The sequence below is a fragment of the Hemitrygon akajei genome, chromosome 4 (assembly GCF_048418815.1).
Source record: "Hemitrygon akajei chromosome 4, sHemAka1.3, whole genome shotgun sequence".
NCBI classification, from domain to species: Eukaryota; Metazoa; Chordata; class Chondrichthyes; order Myliobatiformes; family Dasyatidae; genus Hemitrygon; species Hemitrygon akajei.
This window is the reverse complement of record NC_133127.1, coordinates 92771689-92790961: the sequence shown is the minus strand read 5'-3', so window position 1 is coordinate 92790961 and position 19273 is coordinate 92771689. Positions and strand designations below refer to the sequence as shown.

General features: G+C 41.4%; 1 protein-coding gene across 1 annotated transcript in view; it reads right to left on the bottom strand.

Annotated features, from left to right (window-relative positions):
• Positions 1 to 19273, bottom strand: part of elovl6 (ELOVL fatty acid elongase 6) — a 91056-nt gene that overhangs the window by 12882 nt on the left and 58901 nt on the right. Inside the window, exon 2 of the mRNA XM_073043056.1 lies at positions 18198 to 18329. Coding sequence (XP_072899157.1) covers positions 18198 to 18329 — 132 coding nt within the window. The remainder of the gene's footprint in view (positions 1 to 18197; positions 18330 to 19273) is intronic.

Genomic DNA, 19273 nt, shown 5'->3' with positions numbered 1-19273 from the left:
AGACTCATCATTTCCTTCCATCTTTACAGTGCATTGCCTCCGAAAGGCTAGCAGTATCATCAAGGATGCCTGCCCCTTTAGCCATTTCCTTTTCTCTCTTCTACCCCCAGGTGAAGATATAGTTGCTTGAAACAGTCCAGACTTGTGGACAACATCCTCCCCACTGCTTTCAGACCTCTGAAACCACGATGTCTTTCACACTCCCCTCCTGGTGGGGCTGCCACATCCTCTTATCTCTGACAGCTCTTGTACCCTCTTACAACTCCACCTCTCTTTGGTTATTTCATTATTGTCATTTCAATATTCCTGTTTTGCACAACCTTTACACCATTCTGCTGCTTTGTCGATTCAGTTATAAACTGCATTCATCATACACCGTTTTCTCTGTGAGCTTCATGCAAACTAGAATTCCCTGCACTCCAGTGTATGTGATAACAAACTAGTGCAAGTGACAATTTTTTAAAAACTAGAATGCAGCCGTACATGGGAGAAGATACATACATTGAAACCAGAGTTAAACTTCAGGGGACGAAACATGCGCCAGTGAGATACTGTTCCGTAGAGCTCCCCAACACTGATAAGCCAATGCAATCAGCACCCACAGAGTACCTCCTTTCATTTTGCTTTGGTAGCCTTGCTAGGAAGTATCTTCTTATTAAGAAAGATTTAATGCAGTTCAATAATAGGCAACGCTGGTTATCCAAGCATTGTGAGCACTGTGAGTGAAGAGTGTATAGGCAAGCCAATTAATTATAAAACTAGATGCACAATTCATATTCTTGACTTGGACTTTATTCCTATTGCATCTAGAAATTTAGTATCCAGACACAGTGGGAGAAATCTGGTCCAAGAAGCAGTTAGAAGAGAACCAAACTATTGCTTAAGGATCCATAGTAATGAAAACATATATAGAGGTTAGGAAGTTTTAAACTCTGTCAAAGATTGGCCATCTACGGCAATTGAAGCGGAGGTCAGGCTGATGCATCAGGTGGTCCCTTCTCGATTGCTTCTGCACATTTGTCATAAAAGATGTGTTCTCAGTTAATAGGTATCCAAGAAAGACAGAAAACATACTGCCATACTAGACACTGTGCACTCAGAAGATGCGGAGATATTATTTGGAGCTTCTTCAGCAGTGCTACCTACAGTTTCATACACTATTAGAGAGAAGCAAGTACTATACTATGCCAAGGAAAAGCTACTATAGGAGCCAAGGCAATAACCTACAATTAGTGAAAAAATATCAAATCATATTTTTTATTTTCAGATAATTACTTCTACCTCTAGGCTACTAAAACAAAGTTTAAGGGAGATAATGGTAAGCTCAAAACATGCATTAAGTGGTAACTACGATTTACTCTTTAGCTAAAGTATTTATAACATCAAAATGAACTGCTTACCCCAGCAGTCTGTTTTGTGAAGTACATCAAACTGGGACTCTAGGAGCAAGGCAACAGTATATTACTGCACAGTGATTTCCCTGCAATACAACTAACTTATATCCAAAATTCTTGGCAACATTGGACTGGAAATATCGCAATGTTGTTATCCACCATGCCGATAAACACTGTTATCCAGGTAATTGACAAATGCATTACAACAGAAATAAATTGTACCTGCTAGAAAATTCAGATCAACTTCAGTCATTTCATGCGTAGTTCGTTTCATTTCAGAAGGGCTATGAATTGTAAAGTTAAGGTTTGACAGAGAACGCAAAAGATGTATTAAAAAAAAAGCCAGGTTCTACAGATGTACTATGGAGAGCCTTCTGACTGGCTACATCACCGGCTGGCATTTTGGTGGGGGGGTGCTACTACACACAACTGAAGTAAGCTGTAGAGAGTGGTAAAATACGTCAGTTCCAGCATGGCTACTGGCCTCTGTAGTATCCCAGGTATCTTCAAGGAGCAGTGTCTCAGAAAGGCAGTGTCCATTATTAAGAACCCCCAGCACCCAGGGCATGCCCTTTTCTCACTGTTACCATCAGGTAGGAGGTACAGAAGCCTGAAGGCACACACTCAGCAATTCAGGAACAGCTGCTTCCCCACTGCCATCCGATTCCTAAATGGACAGTGAAGGCATGAACTAATTTTTGTGTTTTTTTTCCACTACTTATCTTAACTTCATATACATAAATATACTTACTGAAATTCAGATACTTTATCATTGTACTTGTGCCACAATGTTAACAAATTTCATGACTTATGTCGATTAAACCTGATTCTGAAGTATACCCAGACAAGGGAAACAGCAAGATCTTGATAAATCATCATGCAATTCCTACATTTCTACGGGCAGATGTGATTTCACTGTCGTGCAGGTTGAAACAAATTGTGTCATGTTTATTGTAACTGTCAGCCCTGGCAATTACATCAGTGCTGCACGATTGAGAACGGATCTACCCTTCAATTAAAATGCAAAATCTGATCAGTCACTTCTTGGCACAAGTTGCTCTTGTGTGTCTAATGCAATTTTTGTGTCATATTATATCACTCCCAGGCCACACCTGGGATGGAATGCCAGTGAGGAAATCAAACAGCACGTTCCAAGGAGCGATCACCACGGTAACAAGCACTACTCAGGATTGGGACACTACTGAATATTGTGAGTTACTTTTAAGTTCCCATGTCTCTGAACTTTTCCCACTCCCACACCACCCCCCACTCCCCCCCAAGGAGTGTACTGTCACCACTTCAATTGCCACTGGCCCTGGTCCCAGGCTGCATATTTCTGCTGACACTCTCTTACCCCACCCATCAAATTATGACTTCTCACAGCTCACCATTCCACCCCACCTCGGCTTGCATGGGTGTTTTTTTTTAGTTAATCAGGCCTATATACAAGCAACTTCGCCCGTGCTGTATATGACAAATAAGGCACTATGGTCACCTTTCCTTCTGCAATAGATTTAACTGGGTTTCAAACCATTTAGTATCTCTGCTACAAAACACACAGTAAAGATGACAATCATTTACTTTCATGGAGCTCTTAGCCTGAATTCTAAAGCACATCTTTACCTCATTTGTTAAAGGAACAAACACGACTTATAAGCAACTTACACTAGTTGCAAAGTAATAAATACACGTACAACACAGTTCGAATGATGAATTTAAAGATTTAGTTGTGATGTTATAAGTTTAAAGTATTCAAGCTAATAAATAGACTCTCATTTAATACTTAAAATGAAAATAGATGCACAAAATCAGAGCATCGGGAACACAAATAAAGGTACAAAGGGATTATTTGCTAAAATATCCCAGAGAAGAATCAAGTTAATTCTAATAAGGTTGAAAGCTTTCTTACACTAAAAAATCATTGGGGTTATCGATAGGGTAAATGCAAGCAGGCTTTTTCCACTGAGGTTCAGTGGGACAACAAACAGAGGTCATGGGTTAAGGGTGAAAGGTGAAAAATTAATGGGGAACATGAGGGGTAACTTTTTCACTCAGAGGGTTGTGGGAGTGTGGAATGAGCTGTCAGCACAAGTGGTGTATGCGAGCTCGAAAGAAGTTTGGATGGGTACATGGTTGGTAGGGGTGTGGAGGGCTATGGTCCTGGTGCAGGTCGATGGAAGCAGGTAGTTTAAATGGTTCAGTATGGACTAGATGGGCCAAAGGGCCTGTTTCTATTCTGTACTTCTCTATGACTCCTATGATTTCCTTCAGTGGAATTAAGTATGTTGGTTAAGATCTAAAGCAGATGTGTTTTTGGAAAAAAAAAAGTGCTTAATTAATGGAAAATTCCCACAAATTCCTTCACTATAGAAAACAAGAAACTGAAATCACCAAACAACCTTTCATCTGGCAATCAAACAGAATACTTGTTGCTTGGCTACCTCTCAAACGGGTATAGCAGAAAGACAACAATACATATCGTCATGCAAATGATTCAGGCAAAACCTGATTTACACAAGCAACTGCACAGGTTCCAGATTTATGTAGTTTCACTGGTAAAGTGCCAACAATTACTTCTAATTACGCATACAATTTCATTAACAACTATGCAGGCACAATTACTGATCACTTAATGGTTCTTAGCTTTAAGGACTAGGTAAGAAGGGAATTACTGACAGACTCAAACACTGCAGGAGGATGTTAGTCTTCTTGATGTTCGATTAGTTTTATACTTAATTCATACAAAGCAATTTGGTTTAGAAGGCATTGACTTAATGCAGGGATAAGCTGCTTAGCCCAAACATTCTATGCTGAGGCTTACTTCACAAGATCGGTCGCTCTGAAGCGTACATGTCTGCTCTACCTCCACACTTAACCTCTTCTAAAATGCTAGTATGGCATCTCCTTCAATTATTAACTCCAGTAATCCACTGCACAGCCTTAAAAGCGTCTTTGGAAAAAAAAAACTCTGGTGCTTCTACATTCCAAATCATTCATGTTTAAACCTTGGCTTGGAGCTGAATCAAAAAGGCAAATCAAGAGACCCAGGCACATAATCTGCATCTACAGAGGTGTGAAGTGCTGAACTTGCTTGCACGGTGATGAATGCCTCAGCCATTCATCAGTAAAATCTGATTACTTGACGGTGTCTTGGTAGTTTCACACATTATAACACTTCCTTTTCCTCTCTAGGGTCCCACATTACATGTAACATTAATAGGAGCATGACTCAAATGTGATCAATCCACTGCCTGTTAATTGCTTCAAGAGTTCCCCCAAAAATCGGTGTTGGCACCATATCCAGAGATCCAGGCCCAAATCCCCTCAGTTGCACCAACTTGCTGTCATGATCCTGCCCGCTCTGCAATCCCATCTCATCCTTCTCGACACTTAGCATTTTTACAAAGTAAAACTCTTTTTCCTCTTGGGTATCGACAGTGTCAAACTCAACAGTTCTTGGATACCAGCATTCCCCGGAAACTGCACAGCCATCGCTTTCCCTCTGAGCCTTTTCTTTTTCCGACTCCACCTCTTGCATGATTCCCAACAGCTTTCGGAGCTCCTCCTCTCTGTCCTCAGCAGAGGATACAGCTCATGTCCTGAATTACGATTAATTTTTCCACCAGAGAATGGACCCCCTGGTCCTGTCGTCAGAAATCATGATCCACCTGCGCTGCTCCATTCGGCCTCCTTCCCTCGCCAGATCTGCTCGGCATAACCCGTTAGTTATGAAAATCACCTCAATGTTTTCATTCCGCCAACCCACACTTTGAAAAGCTGCTCACTCAGGACCAATGCTAGTGTTGTCCTTAAGCTGCTGACAGAGGGAGCCCTGCTGACATAAAAGTAGAATATACAGGAAACACCTCTGTGGAAAGAGAAGCTGGATTATCATTTCAGGCCAAAGACATGCTCAGGCTTGGAAACAAGTGATGCACTTCAGTGATTACTCCTATTTAGCAGTCCATTAGAATCCCTGTCATTACAGCCCACAAACCAAGCCAGAAACCTTGGCGTTGTGATGGACTCCAACTTAAATTTTACCTGCCACATTAAGACAATTACAATGTCAGCCGATTACCATCTAAAAAAATATAGCGGGAGTTAAAGGATTCATGTCTCAGCAAGACCTTGAAAAATTGGTCCATGCGTTTATTTTTTAGTATGCTTGACTACTGTAATGGCGTTTTCGCAGGTCTCTGTAAAAAATCCCTCAGACAGCTGCAGCTCATTCAGAACTCTGCTGCTGGAGTCCTCACTGAGACCAAGAAAGTAGAACACATCACTCCAGTTCTCCCATCACTACACTGGCTTCCTGTCTATCAGAGGATTGGCATTAAAATATTACTACTGGTTTATAAAGCGCTGAATTGTCTAGGGACCAAATACATCTCCCATCTCTTGCTGCATTATAAACCTCAGACCATCTGGGGTGGATCTGCTTATTGTCTCCAGGGTCAAAACTAAACATGGTGAAGCAGCTTTTAGTTACTCTGCTCCACAGATCTGGAATAACCTTCCAGAGGACCTGAATTCTGCCCCAAATTTTAAGCTCTTTTAAATCAAGGCTTAAAACTTTTCACTGTAGCTTTTAATTAGAATCTGCTGCACTGTAACTTCTATTTAACACATCTATTTTTGTGTGATTTTATTCTCGTATATTGTCTGAAATTTGATTTTTGATTTTTTTAAATACCTTTTTTGTAATGCACTTTGAACTGCCTTGTGTTTGAAAAGTGCTAACATAGAAACCAGGCAGCACAATACAGGCCCTTCAGCCCACAAAGCTGTGCCAAACATGTCCCTACCTTAGAAATTACCTAAAGTTACCCATAGCCCTCTTTTTCTGAGCTCCATGTACCCGTCCAGGAGTCTTTGAAAAGACCCTACCGTATCTGCCTCCACCACCGTCACCGGCAGCCCATTCCATGCACTCACCACTCTCTGCGTAAAAAACTTACCCCTGACATCTCCCCTGTACCTACTCCCAAGCACCTTAAAACTGCCCTCTAATGCTAGCCATTTCAGCCCCAGGAAAAAGCCTCTATCCACACGATCAATGCCTCTCATCATCTTATTTTATTGCTACACAAATTAACTTACTTGCTTTGAGCATTTGTCATTATTTAAAAATACTTTATTTTCTAATATTTTTGTTCCTAAATCTTTACCTTCCCAACAATTCAATGCACCACAAACATCTCAATATAAAAGTTGTTTAATAGACAGAAGCCATTTTGGAAGGCACAGGAAGTATTAATTTTGTTTGGCACACTCGTCTCTGCTGAGAATCAGTTCTCTGATGTCATGGTGTACTTCCCTTCAGACCATGTACTGACGACCGAACATCAGATGTCCCCACACTTCCTCCAACCTCATGAAGTTCAAACTTCAAAATAAATCTTATTATCAAATTACATGTGCATCACCTATACAACCCTAGAATTCATTTTCTTGTGGGTACACTCAATAAACCCATAGAATATTAACGATAACAGATCAATGTAAGACGCCTAACTGGAATGCAGATGACAAACTGTGCAAATGTAAATATAAATAAATAGCAATAAATAATGAGAACATGAGACAAAAGAGTCGTTTGAAATGAGTCTATTAGTTGTAGGAACACTTCGATGATGGGGCAAGTGATGCTCAGTGAAGTTATCCCCTTTTGCTCAAGAGCCTGCTGGTTGAGGGGTAGCAATTGTTCTTGAACACACACTCAGTGATTCAGGAACAGCTTCTTCTCCTCATAATGCAACTTTTTTCTCTATATTTATCATGTATTTTATTGTACTGCTGCCATCAAATTAAGAAATTTCATGACATATGCTGGTGATATTAAATTTGATTCTGATTTTACCCTGGTGGCTCAAGTCCTGAGGCTCTTGTACCTTCTACCTGATGGCAGCAGTGAGAAGAGAGCATGGCCTGGGTGGTGAGGATCCCTGATGGTGGATGCTGCTATGACAGCATTTCATGTAGATGTTCTCAATGGTTGGGAGGCCTTTACTTGTGATGTACTGTGCAAAATCTACTACTTTTTGTAGGATGTTCCATTCAAGGACATTGGTGTTTCCATGCCAGGCTGTTATGCAGCAGGTCAGTATACTCTCCAGTACACATCTACAGAACTTTGTCAAAGTTTTAGATGTCATACTGAATCTCCACAAACTCCTAAGGAAGTAGAGGGTTTGCCGTGCTTTCTCCATCATTGCACTTGCGGGATGAGCCAGGACAGGCCCTCAGAGATAACAACACCCAGGAATTTAAAGTTGCCAACCCTCTCTACCCCTGATCCTCCGATGAGGACTGGCTCATGGACTTCTGGTTTCCCTCTCCTGATACCACCTAGAGAACATGAATAAAATTCAAACCGTCTTCCTGGATTGATATCCAAGGTCCCTAGATACCACTCCAGGGACTTAACCATGACATCATATTCACCAATACGGCAGTCCTTCCTGAGAGCTGGTCAGCTCCTAAATCTGGGTTCTATTCAACGAATCAATGTTATTCAACAATAAGACCATTGGCCTGCCATTTTCCAGTACCCTACACTGCTGACCAACCTGGACAGTTACAACCCCTCAGATAATGGGTGCTGTTGCCTGTCGGAGGAGTTTGACTCCAAACGTAGAACCTTTTTGTATTAAGTTGTACATGATTTGCTTTAAAGAATATTTTGTATTATAGATATGGATTACATCATGTATTTCACAGGAAAAAAAATCCTCAAAACACCAACACTATTTCAGTGAGACTACAAGGGAATCATTGCATACCATAGTACAGAATTCATGGATGCCAAACAAAACACACATGAACTTTTTGCCACTTTAAACTTCAGGGGAGGGATATAAAAATAATTTATGCCAAAATACAAATTCTCCATGTACAAATCAAATAACTATTGAGATTTGTGCTTTGCCGTAGAGGCACCGCTGGAAGCTGAAATGTTGTGGAGATTAACCTCCTCTGAAAGCACTAACAGCATTTAATGACATCCAGATACGACTGGAAGGAAAATAATGGAATCCTGAATGCAATTACATTATAGAAATAGGAAGAAACACCATAAATCTCAAGAGCAAAGCTGAAGCTCTTCACAACTGCATAACTGAAATCACCAGGAGAATCCAGTAATTCTATAACCTATTTGTTGAAAATATAGGCACAGCATTTGAAAATTAAATTTAAAAAGTGACAAAATCTTCATAGTAATATTTATAGTAAATTTAGTAAGTTATCTCCATAAATATTTGATCATGTTGAATTATTCAACCATGGATGATGACATTATTGACAATGCCAGCATTTAATGCCAATTCACAGTACCCCAGGGGAGCAAGTTCAAGGATTAGACCAAATGTGCATGACGGAACAATGATATTTTTAGAAGTCAGGGCAGTGTACGATTCAAAGGAAACTGTGGGTGGTGTTGTCCGTAACCTGTCCTGCTTTGCCCTTAGTGTTAAAGGTCACAGGTTATATCTTTAATAAGGATGAATGTACAATCTGCGACCGTAGTGCAATGGCAGAGGAAGAATTGACATTTAATGTAGTGAAGTCTGGTCAGTGGCGACCCCTGACCTTTAGATGTTCATGTTGCTGGTGATGTAATGCCTTTGAAAACTAAGGGCAAGAAGTCATCGTTGGTTGATGCTATTGTTGTGCGGATGTTGCTCACCACATTAGTCCATGTCTGAAAGTTGCCTAGGGTTGAGCTGGTCTTCAGGAGTTTAGAGCTAGGGAAATATGGGTAGTTGCAACTGGAGCCTTCTGCGGCATCGGTGGTGGAGGCAGGCAGGGGCAGCCACTTCTGTTGCATCTCATTTTGACCCTGAATGAGCAATGATCGACATCCCTGGACATTCAGGGCTAATCTCCCTTGGACACTGATGGATTAGTTAGTGGTCATCTCCATTTCTCCCTGCTCCGTAACCCACCCAGCCCCACGGCTAGCAGCTGAGCAGCATACAGTGACGAGCAATTTGTGGCCACGCACAGCCGACGGTTCCTACAGCCTGCGGTCTCTGAATAGCTACGCATACCTTTGGATCAATGCTGCTGGTCACCTACTATCCAAAAGACATGACTGCAGAAGCTCAGCTCCTGAAACAACCTCTGCCCACAGGTTACAGCTGTCAAAGCTGGGGAGGGGGCAGATCACCTGGAGTCTTGTCAGCTTTAAAAGCTAGAAGTCATTTCAATAAACTAAATTGTCTGAGATTTATTTATTAAGTAACAAGATGATCAGAATCAGATTGTCAGGTTTAATATCACCGGCATATGTTGAGAAATTTGTTGTTTTGCGGCAGCAATACAAAGCATTACATAATAATAAAAAATGAATCACAAAATATATAGAATATATATTTAAAAATTAAATTAAATAAGCAGTTTAAAATAAAAATTAAAAAGTAGTGATTTGTGTTCCTGGGTTCAATGTCCATTCAGAAATCTAATGGCAGAGGGGAAGAAGTTGTTCCTGAATCGTTGAGTGTGTGCCTTCAGGCTTCTGTACCTCATTCCTGATGGTTACAATGAGAAGAGGGCAAACCCTGGGTGATGTGGGTCCTAAATGATGGATGCTGCCTTTTTGAGGGATCGCTCCTTGTTCTTAATATAAGTAGAAACAAGTAAATACAAAACTAAAACCCAATAGCTAAGATAAACTATCATTTCCCCCTTTTGGTGAAGCTGAGTTAATGACATCTCAGGACCTGCTGCGATGCCATGATTTGAAACAATCACAGGAATAGACATATTGCAAATATGGAAACATTAATGTTCTATATTGAAATTTTATTTATTTATTTAGAGATACAATGCGGAATAGGCCCTTCGAACCACACCACCCAACAATTTTAATTCTAGCCTAATCACAGGACAATTTACAACGGCGAATTAATCTACCAACCGATACACCTTTGGACTGTGGGGGGAAACTGGAGCACCCGGAGGAAACCCACGCAGTTACGGGGTGAACATACAAACTCCTGCCAGGCAGCGGCAGGAATTGAACCTGGGTTGCTGGTACTGTAAAGTGTTGTGCCAACCACAACACTACCCTGAGTAACACTTGAGTTTTCTTGTATATACATTGCTTAAGCATTATTGTTTGTTTAAATAATTATGGGTTATGTATAAAAATTGTGTTGGCACGTGGCCAAATGGTTAAGGCTTTGGTCTAGTGATCTGAAGGTCGCTACTCGAGCCTCAGCTGAGGCAGCGTGTGTCCTTGAGCAAGGCACTCAACCACACATTGCTCTGCGATGACACCAGTGCCAAGCTGTATCGGCCCTTGCCCTTCCCCTGGACAACATCGGTGGCGTGGAGAGGGGAGACTTGCAGCTTGGGCAACTGCCGGTCTTCCATACAACCCTGCCCAGGCCTGCTCCCTGGAAACTTTCCAAGGTGCAAATCCATGGTCTCTTGAGACTAACAGATGCCTATTATGTATAAAAATACATTAATTGCTTATGTTATCACGCTATCACATGATATGTGCACGCCTCACTTAAAGTAAACCCATAGTTAGAATCACATTTCGGACTCCTGTGTCTACATTTTAATTAGTTTATTGTTTTCACATTACAAAACATTACAATAACATTTTGGTACAAATTGTTACCTTGTACATTTTTGACTGTATTTAATGGATGCCAAGCTACACACAAATCTAGCAGGAAGGAGAAATTTCCTTGATAATCACAAAGATACCAAAAGTGAATCCATCAGATTTGGCATCAGGCAAGGCCTCCCACTCTCACTTGACATATTTGTGTGTGGTGTCGAGCTCTTGTGCCCATGTCATTCCTAATGGATTCGGCAAGAGAGGGGTGACAATGCCTCTGTGAAACTGCACCAAGGTACACAGACACCAAGTGTCAATATGTGTTGAGATTCTATCCGTCACCAGTGGGGTGAAAGATGTCCTTGGCCACGGAACCATGCAATCTTCCACTCACTTGGACCTTGCTTCCTTATATGTCCTGCACAGAGAATCACCTTACTAATCCATTTGCCAGAGTGTCTCAACCGCCAGAACTCGCCAACAAGCACTGAGACCTCACCTGGCTAGTGGTGACTGATCCCTCCCCTCCCATCCTGCATCTCATCCTTCCCTCAAAGCCAGAGTCTCACTCCTACCACACGGCGACCTTGAGATAGCTGAGGGAAGAACAAAATGATTATGTGCCTCTTAATTGCCAAGGTGCAGAAAAGTGTACAATGGTCTTTGCCTCTGAGCAGTCATGTAACAGAAAAACCTGTTTTACGGGCTGGTCCGGGAACTCATACTGAGACAAACATCAACTACTTCTGGAAGATCAATTCCGAGACAGACACAGTTTGGTCTGCTCCAAACTTGTTAGCATTCTGCAAGAAAATGACAAGTTGTAAGGTGCAGGAATTGCAGGGAAGGAGTCCCTTCCACCACTGGACATTAAGCAATGAGGCCCTGTGTAACTGCCTCTCAAACACTTCACAGGTGCATTTTTCCAATGAGAATACCTGAACAGTATTAGTGAATTGTAAAACCATGATTAATCAAGTCAAGTCACTTTTATTGTCATTTCGACCATAATTGCTGGTACATTACATAGTAAAAATGAGATATTTTCAGGACCATGGCGTTACATGACACAGTACAAAAACTAGACTGAACTACGTAAAAAACAACACAGTAAAAAACTACACCAGACTACAGACCTACCCAGGACTGTATAAAGTGCATAAAACAGTGCAGGCATTACAATAAATAATAAACAACAGGGCAGTAAGGTGTCAGTCCAGGCTCTGGGTATTGAGGAGTCTGATAGCCTGGGGGAAGAAACTGTTACATAGTCTGGTCGTGAGAACCCAAATGCTTCGGTGCCTTTTCCCAGACGGCAGGAGGGAGAAGAGATTGTATGAGGGGCGTGTGGGGTCCTTCATAATGCTGTTTCCTTTGTGGATGCAGCGTGTAGTGTAAATGTCCGTGATGGCAGGAAGAGAGACCCCAATGATCTTCTCAGCTAACCTCACTATCCGCTGCAGGGTCTTGCGATCCGAGATGGTGTAATTTCCAAACCAGGCAGTGATGCAGCTGCTCAGGATGCTCTCAATACAACCCCTGTAGAATGTGATGAGGAAGGGGGTGGGAGATGGACTTTCTTCAGCCTTCACAGAAAGTAGAAACGCTGCTGGGCTTTCTTTGCTATGGAGCTGGTGTTGAGGGACCAGGTGAGATTCCCCGTCAGGTGAACACCAAGAAATTTGGTGCTCTTAACAATCTCTACCGAGGAGTCGTCGATGTTCAGCGGGGAGTGGTCGCTCCGTGCCCTCCTGATGTCAACAACCATCTCTTTTGTTTAGTTCACATTCATAGACAGGTTGTTGGCACCTCCTCTCTGTAAGCTGACTCGTCATTCTTGCTGATGAGACCCACCACGGCCGTGTCATTGGCAAACTTGGTGATGTGGTTCGAGCTGTGTGTTGCAGCACAGTCGTGGGTCAGCAGAGTGAACAGCAATGGACTGAGCACACAGCCCTGGGGGGCCCCCGTGCTCAGTGTGATGGTGTTGGAGATGCTGCTCCCGATCCAGACTGAAGGTGAACAACCAAAGGAGGAATTCAACTAAATACTTCATTAATAAGACTTCTTCTGTAAAAAAAATTACAGTAAATGATCACTGCACACAATGAAGAGGTGAGGCTGAGTCGAGGGTCGAAGTGTGAGGGAGCGAGGGGAGGTCGAGGCAAAGCCAGGGTGGGTGGAGCCAGACGAAGTCAGAGCACATGAGACGCAGATTGGCGGCCCGCCCAGCTAAACCAAGAGCCAGGCTTGATTGATCTCACACCGGGCCGATTTGGAAATGTCGGGCATGGGCCGAAACGTGGCAGCAGAACCTTGCCCCAGAGAGTATCGACGTGACAGGGCTCGAGTCCTAGAGCAAGGCACAACCCGATGTCTGGATGGTTTAAATGCTGGGCCAGATGGATTGAAAAGGCAGGGTGCCAGGACCAGAGGTGAGGGTTGGTCCGGTTCTACTCACAGCTCTGTGACGTTTACTCCGCTCTGCGAGGCCGAGGCCTCTGGCTGCTCCGAGCTTCATGCCTGTAGACTCACTCTCATTCTAAATGCTACTTGCTTACTTTAATTGTTTGCATGATTTGGTTTTTCTTCCGCACATTGGGTGTTTTGTCAATCTTCCTTAATGAGTTCTTATGGGTTTCTTTGTTTTGTGGCTGCCTGTAAGGAGATGAATCTCAAGGTTGTATAACTTACACATACTTTGATAATTAATGTATTTTGTAGTTATGAACAAAAGCATAATTTGGAAATAAAAAATGGCTTTACATGGAAGCATACAGTAGAAAGCTGTTGAACCAGTAGTAGTGCCTACATAGGACCACTGGGACCATTACGATACTTCCCTAATACAAAGACCTAGAATCTCCACTGACATCCATGGGATCTCAGATTCTCTGATGCACTGCTCAGCAACAGATGCAGGGCTGTTATTCTGCAAGTCCAAAATCCACTCATAATCCATGGGCATGTTACTCTATACTTACAGTCATCCCCTGCAGCTAGTTCTGACTGGCCCGTTGTATTCTCATTGCAAAACAACGGGATTTAATTTCAATTTAGTGGTTTTACATTTTACTAACTCCAAGGTAGCACCCGCTTCCTTGGGTATGGAGACCTGAACTAATGTGGTCTCAAAGGCTCTGTACGTTCCCAGAAATGCATCCCTACTTGGGCACTGCAAGGTGAAGATGCCATTTTCCTACAAATAACTTGCTGTAACAGAATATTTCCTCTTTTGCACTGCTTGAACTAGTAGATCCCGATCCTTCTGAATAATAGCTAGCAGGGCAGCATGGTAGTGTAGAGCTTGGTACGATCACTTTACAGTGCCCAGCAATCACACCAGAAGCATAACACACTTGTCAGCTGTCCCCCGCACATTCCTCAGACTGTGTTGGCCATTAACACAAAATGACACATCTCACTCTATGTTTTTATGTTTTGATACAAGTGTGACAAAGAAAGCTAATCGCTGTTCTTCAGCATTTAAAATAATCTCTTTTTCTATTCTCTCTATCCAAGTACATTACCTCCCATCCTTCCATATTGCTTTTTAAACTTGCATGCCAAAGCAGATTTTCTCAAAAACCACAACAGAACAATAACATTTATGTGATCTGATAGAGCACTCATGCTGATGTGGATGTTCTAAGTGCATATTAATCTAGGGATGTTTTGTTAGTCAGACTATTGCTATTACCAGCTATAACAATTACAAGTATCCTGTCCCACTAAACTTACATTCAACTACTGTCAAAGTAGTTTTGTTGCTAATAATAAGACAACTAAGATAACTGGGCCAGAACACACGCACTCTTATGCCTCACGCATTCCTTCTATTTTACTTATGCACAAGGAGAACAGTATGGGCCCGTCACCCACAGTACTCCCGTCTGAACCGAAAACTTTCTTTTAATATACAAAATTGGCTTATCAGTTGCAGATACTGTTCAGTAAAAATCATATTTGCTTGAATTCCTTCCTCGCAAGATCAATCGCTATTCATGATAGAGGTGTTAAAGTCAATCGAAACTTCAAGCAGACAGCTGATGACATTTTGAAGTTAGTAAGGACAGTAGAGTCTAAACTGTGCGGTATATTACCCAACCTTCTGTTAACTCGTCTGTCTCCGGCACCCCCTAGTGTGTAAAGCCCACTAGTTTTGGAAAGGCCTTTCTGGAAAAAGTCTCACTACAGAGGCTTCAGTTGCTTCGCTTGAGTATACAGTACACTGCCTCAATCAACCCAGCCCATCCCATCTGTAGTAAGCAGAAGCATCTCCAGCAGTCTCACTTGGACTACAACGGCCCCAGGCTATCCTCACCTTACTTCCACATTGCGTTTTCAAAAGAAAAGTAACAGCACAGGGAGGTTCAAGGGCAGGATTATAACTCTGGTGTCAATTCTAAAACTCCAAACTTTGAAACTCATATTTAACCAGTAACACAGCCCGTTCAAACTATTACCTTAAGTATCACCGTGCTTCAGCTAAACAGGCAAAATCCAACATCACCTCGACTCCAGGTGTCCCTGAACTGAAGTAAAATACACCAATGTTCCTGCTCTACGCTTTTAGCGCATTGCAAACCACTGAAAATCTAATTTCTTGGATCAGAGGCAAGGGCATGATCTAAAAGCAGAGCCTTTCAAACTTGATTTTCCCTTATTTTTGTTCAGTTAAACTAGAGGATCAATAGTTTCAATCCTCGAATGGTGTTCTATTTCAAATATAGGATAATAATATAGATCATTAGAAAATGATACCTGAATAATGAAGAGCTGCTTTGTAACCAGAGTAAAGAGAATAAATTGAAATGCCAATGTCAAATTGATATCTTTATAATTATACTATGCTTTCAAACAAGTATAGCTCAAGTTTCATCTTTTGAACATCAGAATCTCTGCGGTAAACACATCTCTTTGTGTTTTTCCTAAGAGATGGAAATTATATGCCAGAGGCCTGCACAGCCTGTCCTTATATTCAGTAACTAACTTCCTTTTTGCCCCCAAAACTTAGGATGCTCATTTACAAATATACTTCAACATCAAAAATGTGGAAAAGTGATGCATTTTGCCTAGTGTATAAACACAGAAAATTACCTTAACTGGTAATAATGATTACTGTGTTACAGTGCAAGTTCTTAGCATTTATTGTGCTTGTAGTTCTATTTAACAACATCAACATGGGAAGTGCCATTATTGTGCTATTATGTTGTATGTTTTAACAGCAATGTTTGGGAGCTGCCACAACCTTTCAAATCACTTTGGGTGCTCTGGTATAGAAATCTAGATCACTTAGGTTCTATTATATGAAGAGAGAATTTACTTAAAGACTCTAATGTCATTTCATATTAACTTTCTAGCATTAGATAACATTAGACTATTGACACCAACATTTAGTGTTTCCAAAGTCTTATGTCACAGTAGGCTAGAACTTGCTCCTTGACTGCTGACTCAATGCTGACCCAGCGCTGTTGCTGCTGAACTTTCCCTCTGCTTCCTAAAACTTTGCTCCACTGAAGTTACAGCAGTTAAAGCTTGAGACAGACAGGAGGACTAAACGCTAGGTTGTGAAATTACCAGAAGCAACTAAGGAAGAGATTTATCCCAAGTACCTGTGAAATGTATAAAAGCCATTGATGACACATTGAAATAATCCAAAACAGTTTTTTTCTCAATCCCTCATATTCTGCCAGCTAGCCATCCAGAAATAAATGATAATCACAATGCTGAAGTAGGAATAGCTAGGTAAAATCATTAAAGACAGCTTAGAAAGTTAACCAAATTAACCCTGTAAGCACTAATAACATTAAGCAAATATAATTTTTATTAACTCAAGGCTGAACAAATTTAGGAGAGCAGAGGATTATTGAACTGCACAAAATTACCATGCAAATCAAACCTGATTAATATTCACCTGTCAATGTACATCACGGAAACAAATGGCCTGTTTATTATGTTGTTATTTGTGGAACTTTGTCCTGCAAATGTTGGCTGCCATATTCCACCTTACCATGGAGGCCACATTTCAAAAGTACTAAGTTAACGGTTACATGGTTTGTGACATCTTGAAAGCGATGTGAAAGGTACAACACATTTAAATTAAAGCAGATGTTTTAATGATACTAATGGCAAGATAAATAATGATCACTTTTTCAGTCACTCATTTGAGTTCAAGGATGTTGCCTGGATTGGGGAGCATGCCTTGTGAGAATAGGTTGAGTGAACTCAGCCTTTTCTCCTTATAGAGGCAGAGGATGAGCGGTGACCTGATAGAGGTATATAAGATAATGAGAAACATTGATCATGTGGATAGTCAGAGACTTTTTCCTCAGGGCTGAAATGGTTGCCACAAGAGGACACAGGTTTAAGGTGCTTGGAAGTAGGTACAGAGGAGATGTTGGGTAAATTCTTTTACAGAGAGTGGTGAGTGCGCGGAATGGGCTGCCAGTGATGGTGGTGGAGGCGGAAACGATAGGGTATTTTACGAGACTCCTGGACAGGTACATGGAGCTCAGAAAATTAGAGGGCTATGGATAACCCTAGGTAAGTTCTAAGGTAAGGACATGTTCGGCTCAGGTTTGTGGACTGAAGGGCCTGCATTCTGCTGTAGGTTTTCTATGTTTCTGAAGTTTTATTTAGTATTATAATTTAAAGATTCAAAATGGTTTTTCTCTCAAGTTGCTGCTTTCCATGCCTTGTGGCGCATCGGGTGGAAACCTTGGCATTTCTTTAGCATTTTTTGCAAGGCCGAGTTGCCTGCTCATTGTTCAACCTAGCAGAGATGGAAAGTGTGTAAGGAGATGGCCAGATTCAAATCGCTGACCGCTCGCCTCGAAGTCTGCTGCAGATGCCACTACACCACCGGCTGGCTAATTTCTCCTCTCCCAAGTAGATGTATTACATCTGTGGAAAACTTCCTTGACTTTGGTTAGAGGTAGAGAATTTAATGTGACTAAAATCAATTTCATGATTTAAAAAATTCATATCTTGTAAAGACACTTCCGATTAAGATCTATTTGGAGCATTACAATGCAAAGTTTGACTGCAATTTTTAATACAAAACTTTAAAACGAGGCATTTGCAGCTACTGATATATTTCACCATTTTTAACCTCGATAAGGTGGTAACAACTGACAATCCTACAGTTCATGAACTGAAAGAGGGTTTAATTGTCTGCAGTGTTTATAAGTATCACCATACAGGGGGAGAATAATACTCACCTGAAGAGAGCAAGGCTCAATGACCAGAGAACCAAGGGCTTCCGCAGCTCAAACTTTGCTCGTTGTTTCATCATGTGCCGACCACCAAATATCAAGGCAGCATAAAGGGCGGAATACAAGAAAGACTTCTTCCTGAAAATAAGTGGGGAGAAAGAACTGCTCCATTAATGCAACAAAGGTCTGAGATGCAACAGCAGCATTTATTTCTGTCCGCAAATACTGATATTTTTGTCAATTCAAAGCAAATAAACTATACACTCCAGATAATTCAACACCTTTTTGTGTTAAATTCATCCAATAATCCAATCTCAAACTGTCCTGAGTAGAGTGCAATTCCAATGCTTGGGGATTACTCAACTGAAAAGCTGAATGGATAATTAACCCATCAACACTTCCTCAGTATCACACACACAAAGTGCTGGAAGAACTCAGCAGGTCAGGCAGCTTCTATGGTAAAGAGACAACATTCTGAGCTGAGATCCTTCTTCAGAAATCTACCACTGTTTTTCTCCCCCTCTCATTTTTGCACTACTTATTCAATTTAATTTTCTTTTTTATATAAACTTCTTATTGTAATTTCTACTTCACAGGACAACTTACAATGACCAATCAACCTACCAACCAGTGCGGACTGTGGGAGGAAACCGGAACATCTGAAGAAAACCCACGCGGCCACGGGGAGAACGTACAAACTCCTTACAGGCAGCAGCGGGAATTGAACCTGGGTTGCCTGTACTGTAAAGTGTTGTGCTAGCCACTACACTACCATGCCACCCCAAATTATTATGTATTACAATATACTGCAGCCTAGTATAAACTTCACGACTAGTAAACCTGATTCTGAAAACTCAGCCGATCACAATGAGCTGAATGAAGAGCATGTTCAGACAATGCAATTGCTCTTTTTTTAAAAAATGGTTGACATTTGAAAATTATGAAACTTAAGTAATCCAATGAAAAATAAGATTATTGAAGTGCTTAAAGTTTTAAATTAAGGAAATAATCAAAGAGTAAAGCATTATAATTTGGACAGCACAACAGCGTAACACGGCAGGATTCGGTGAACTGAAGGGGTG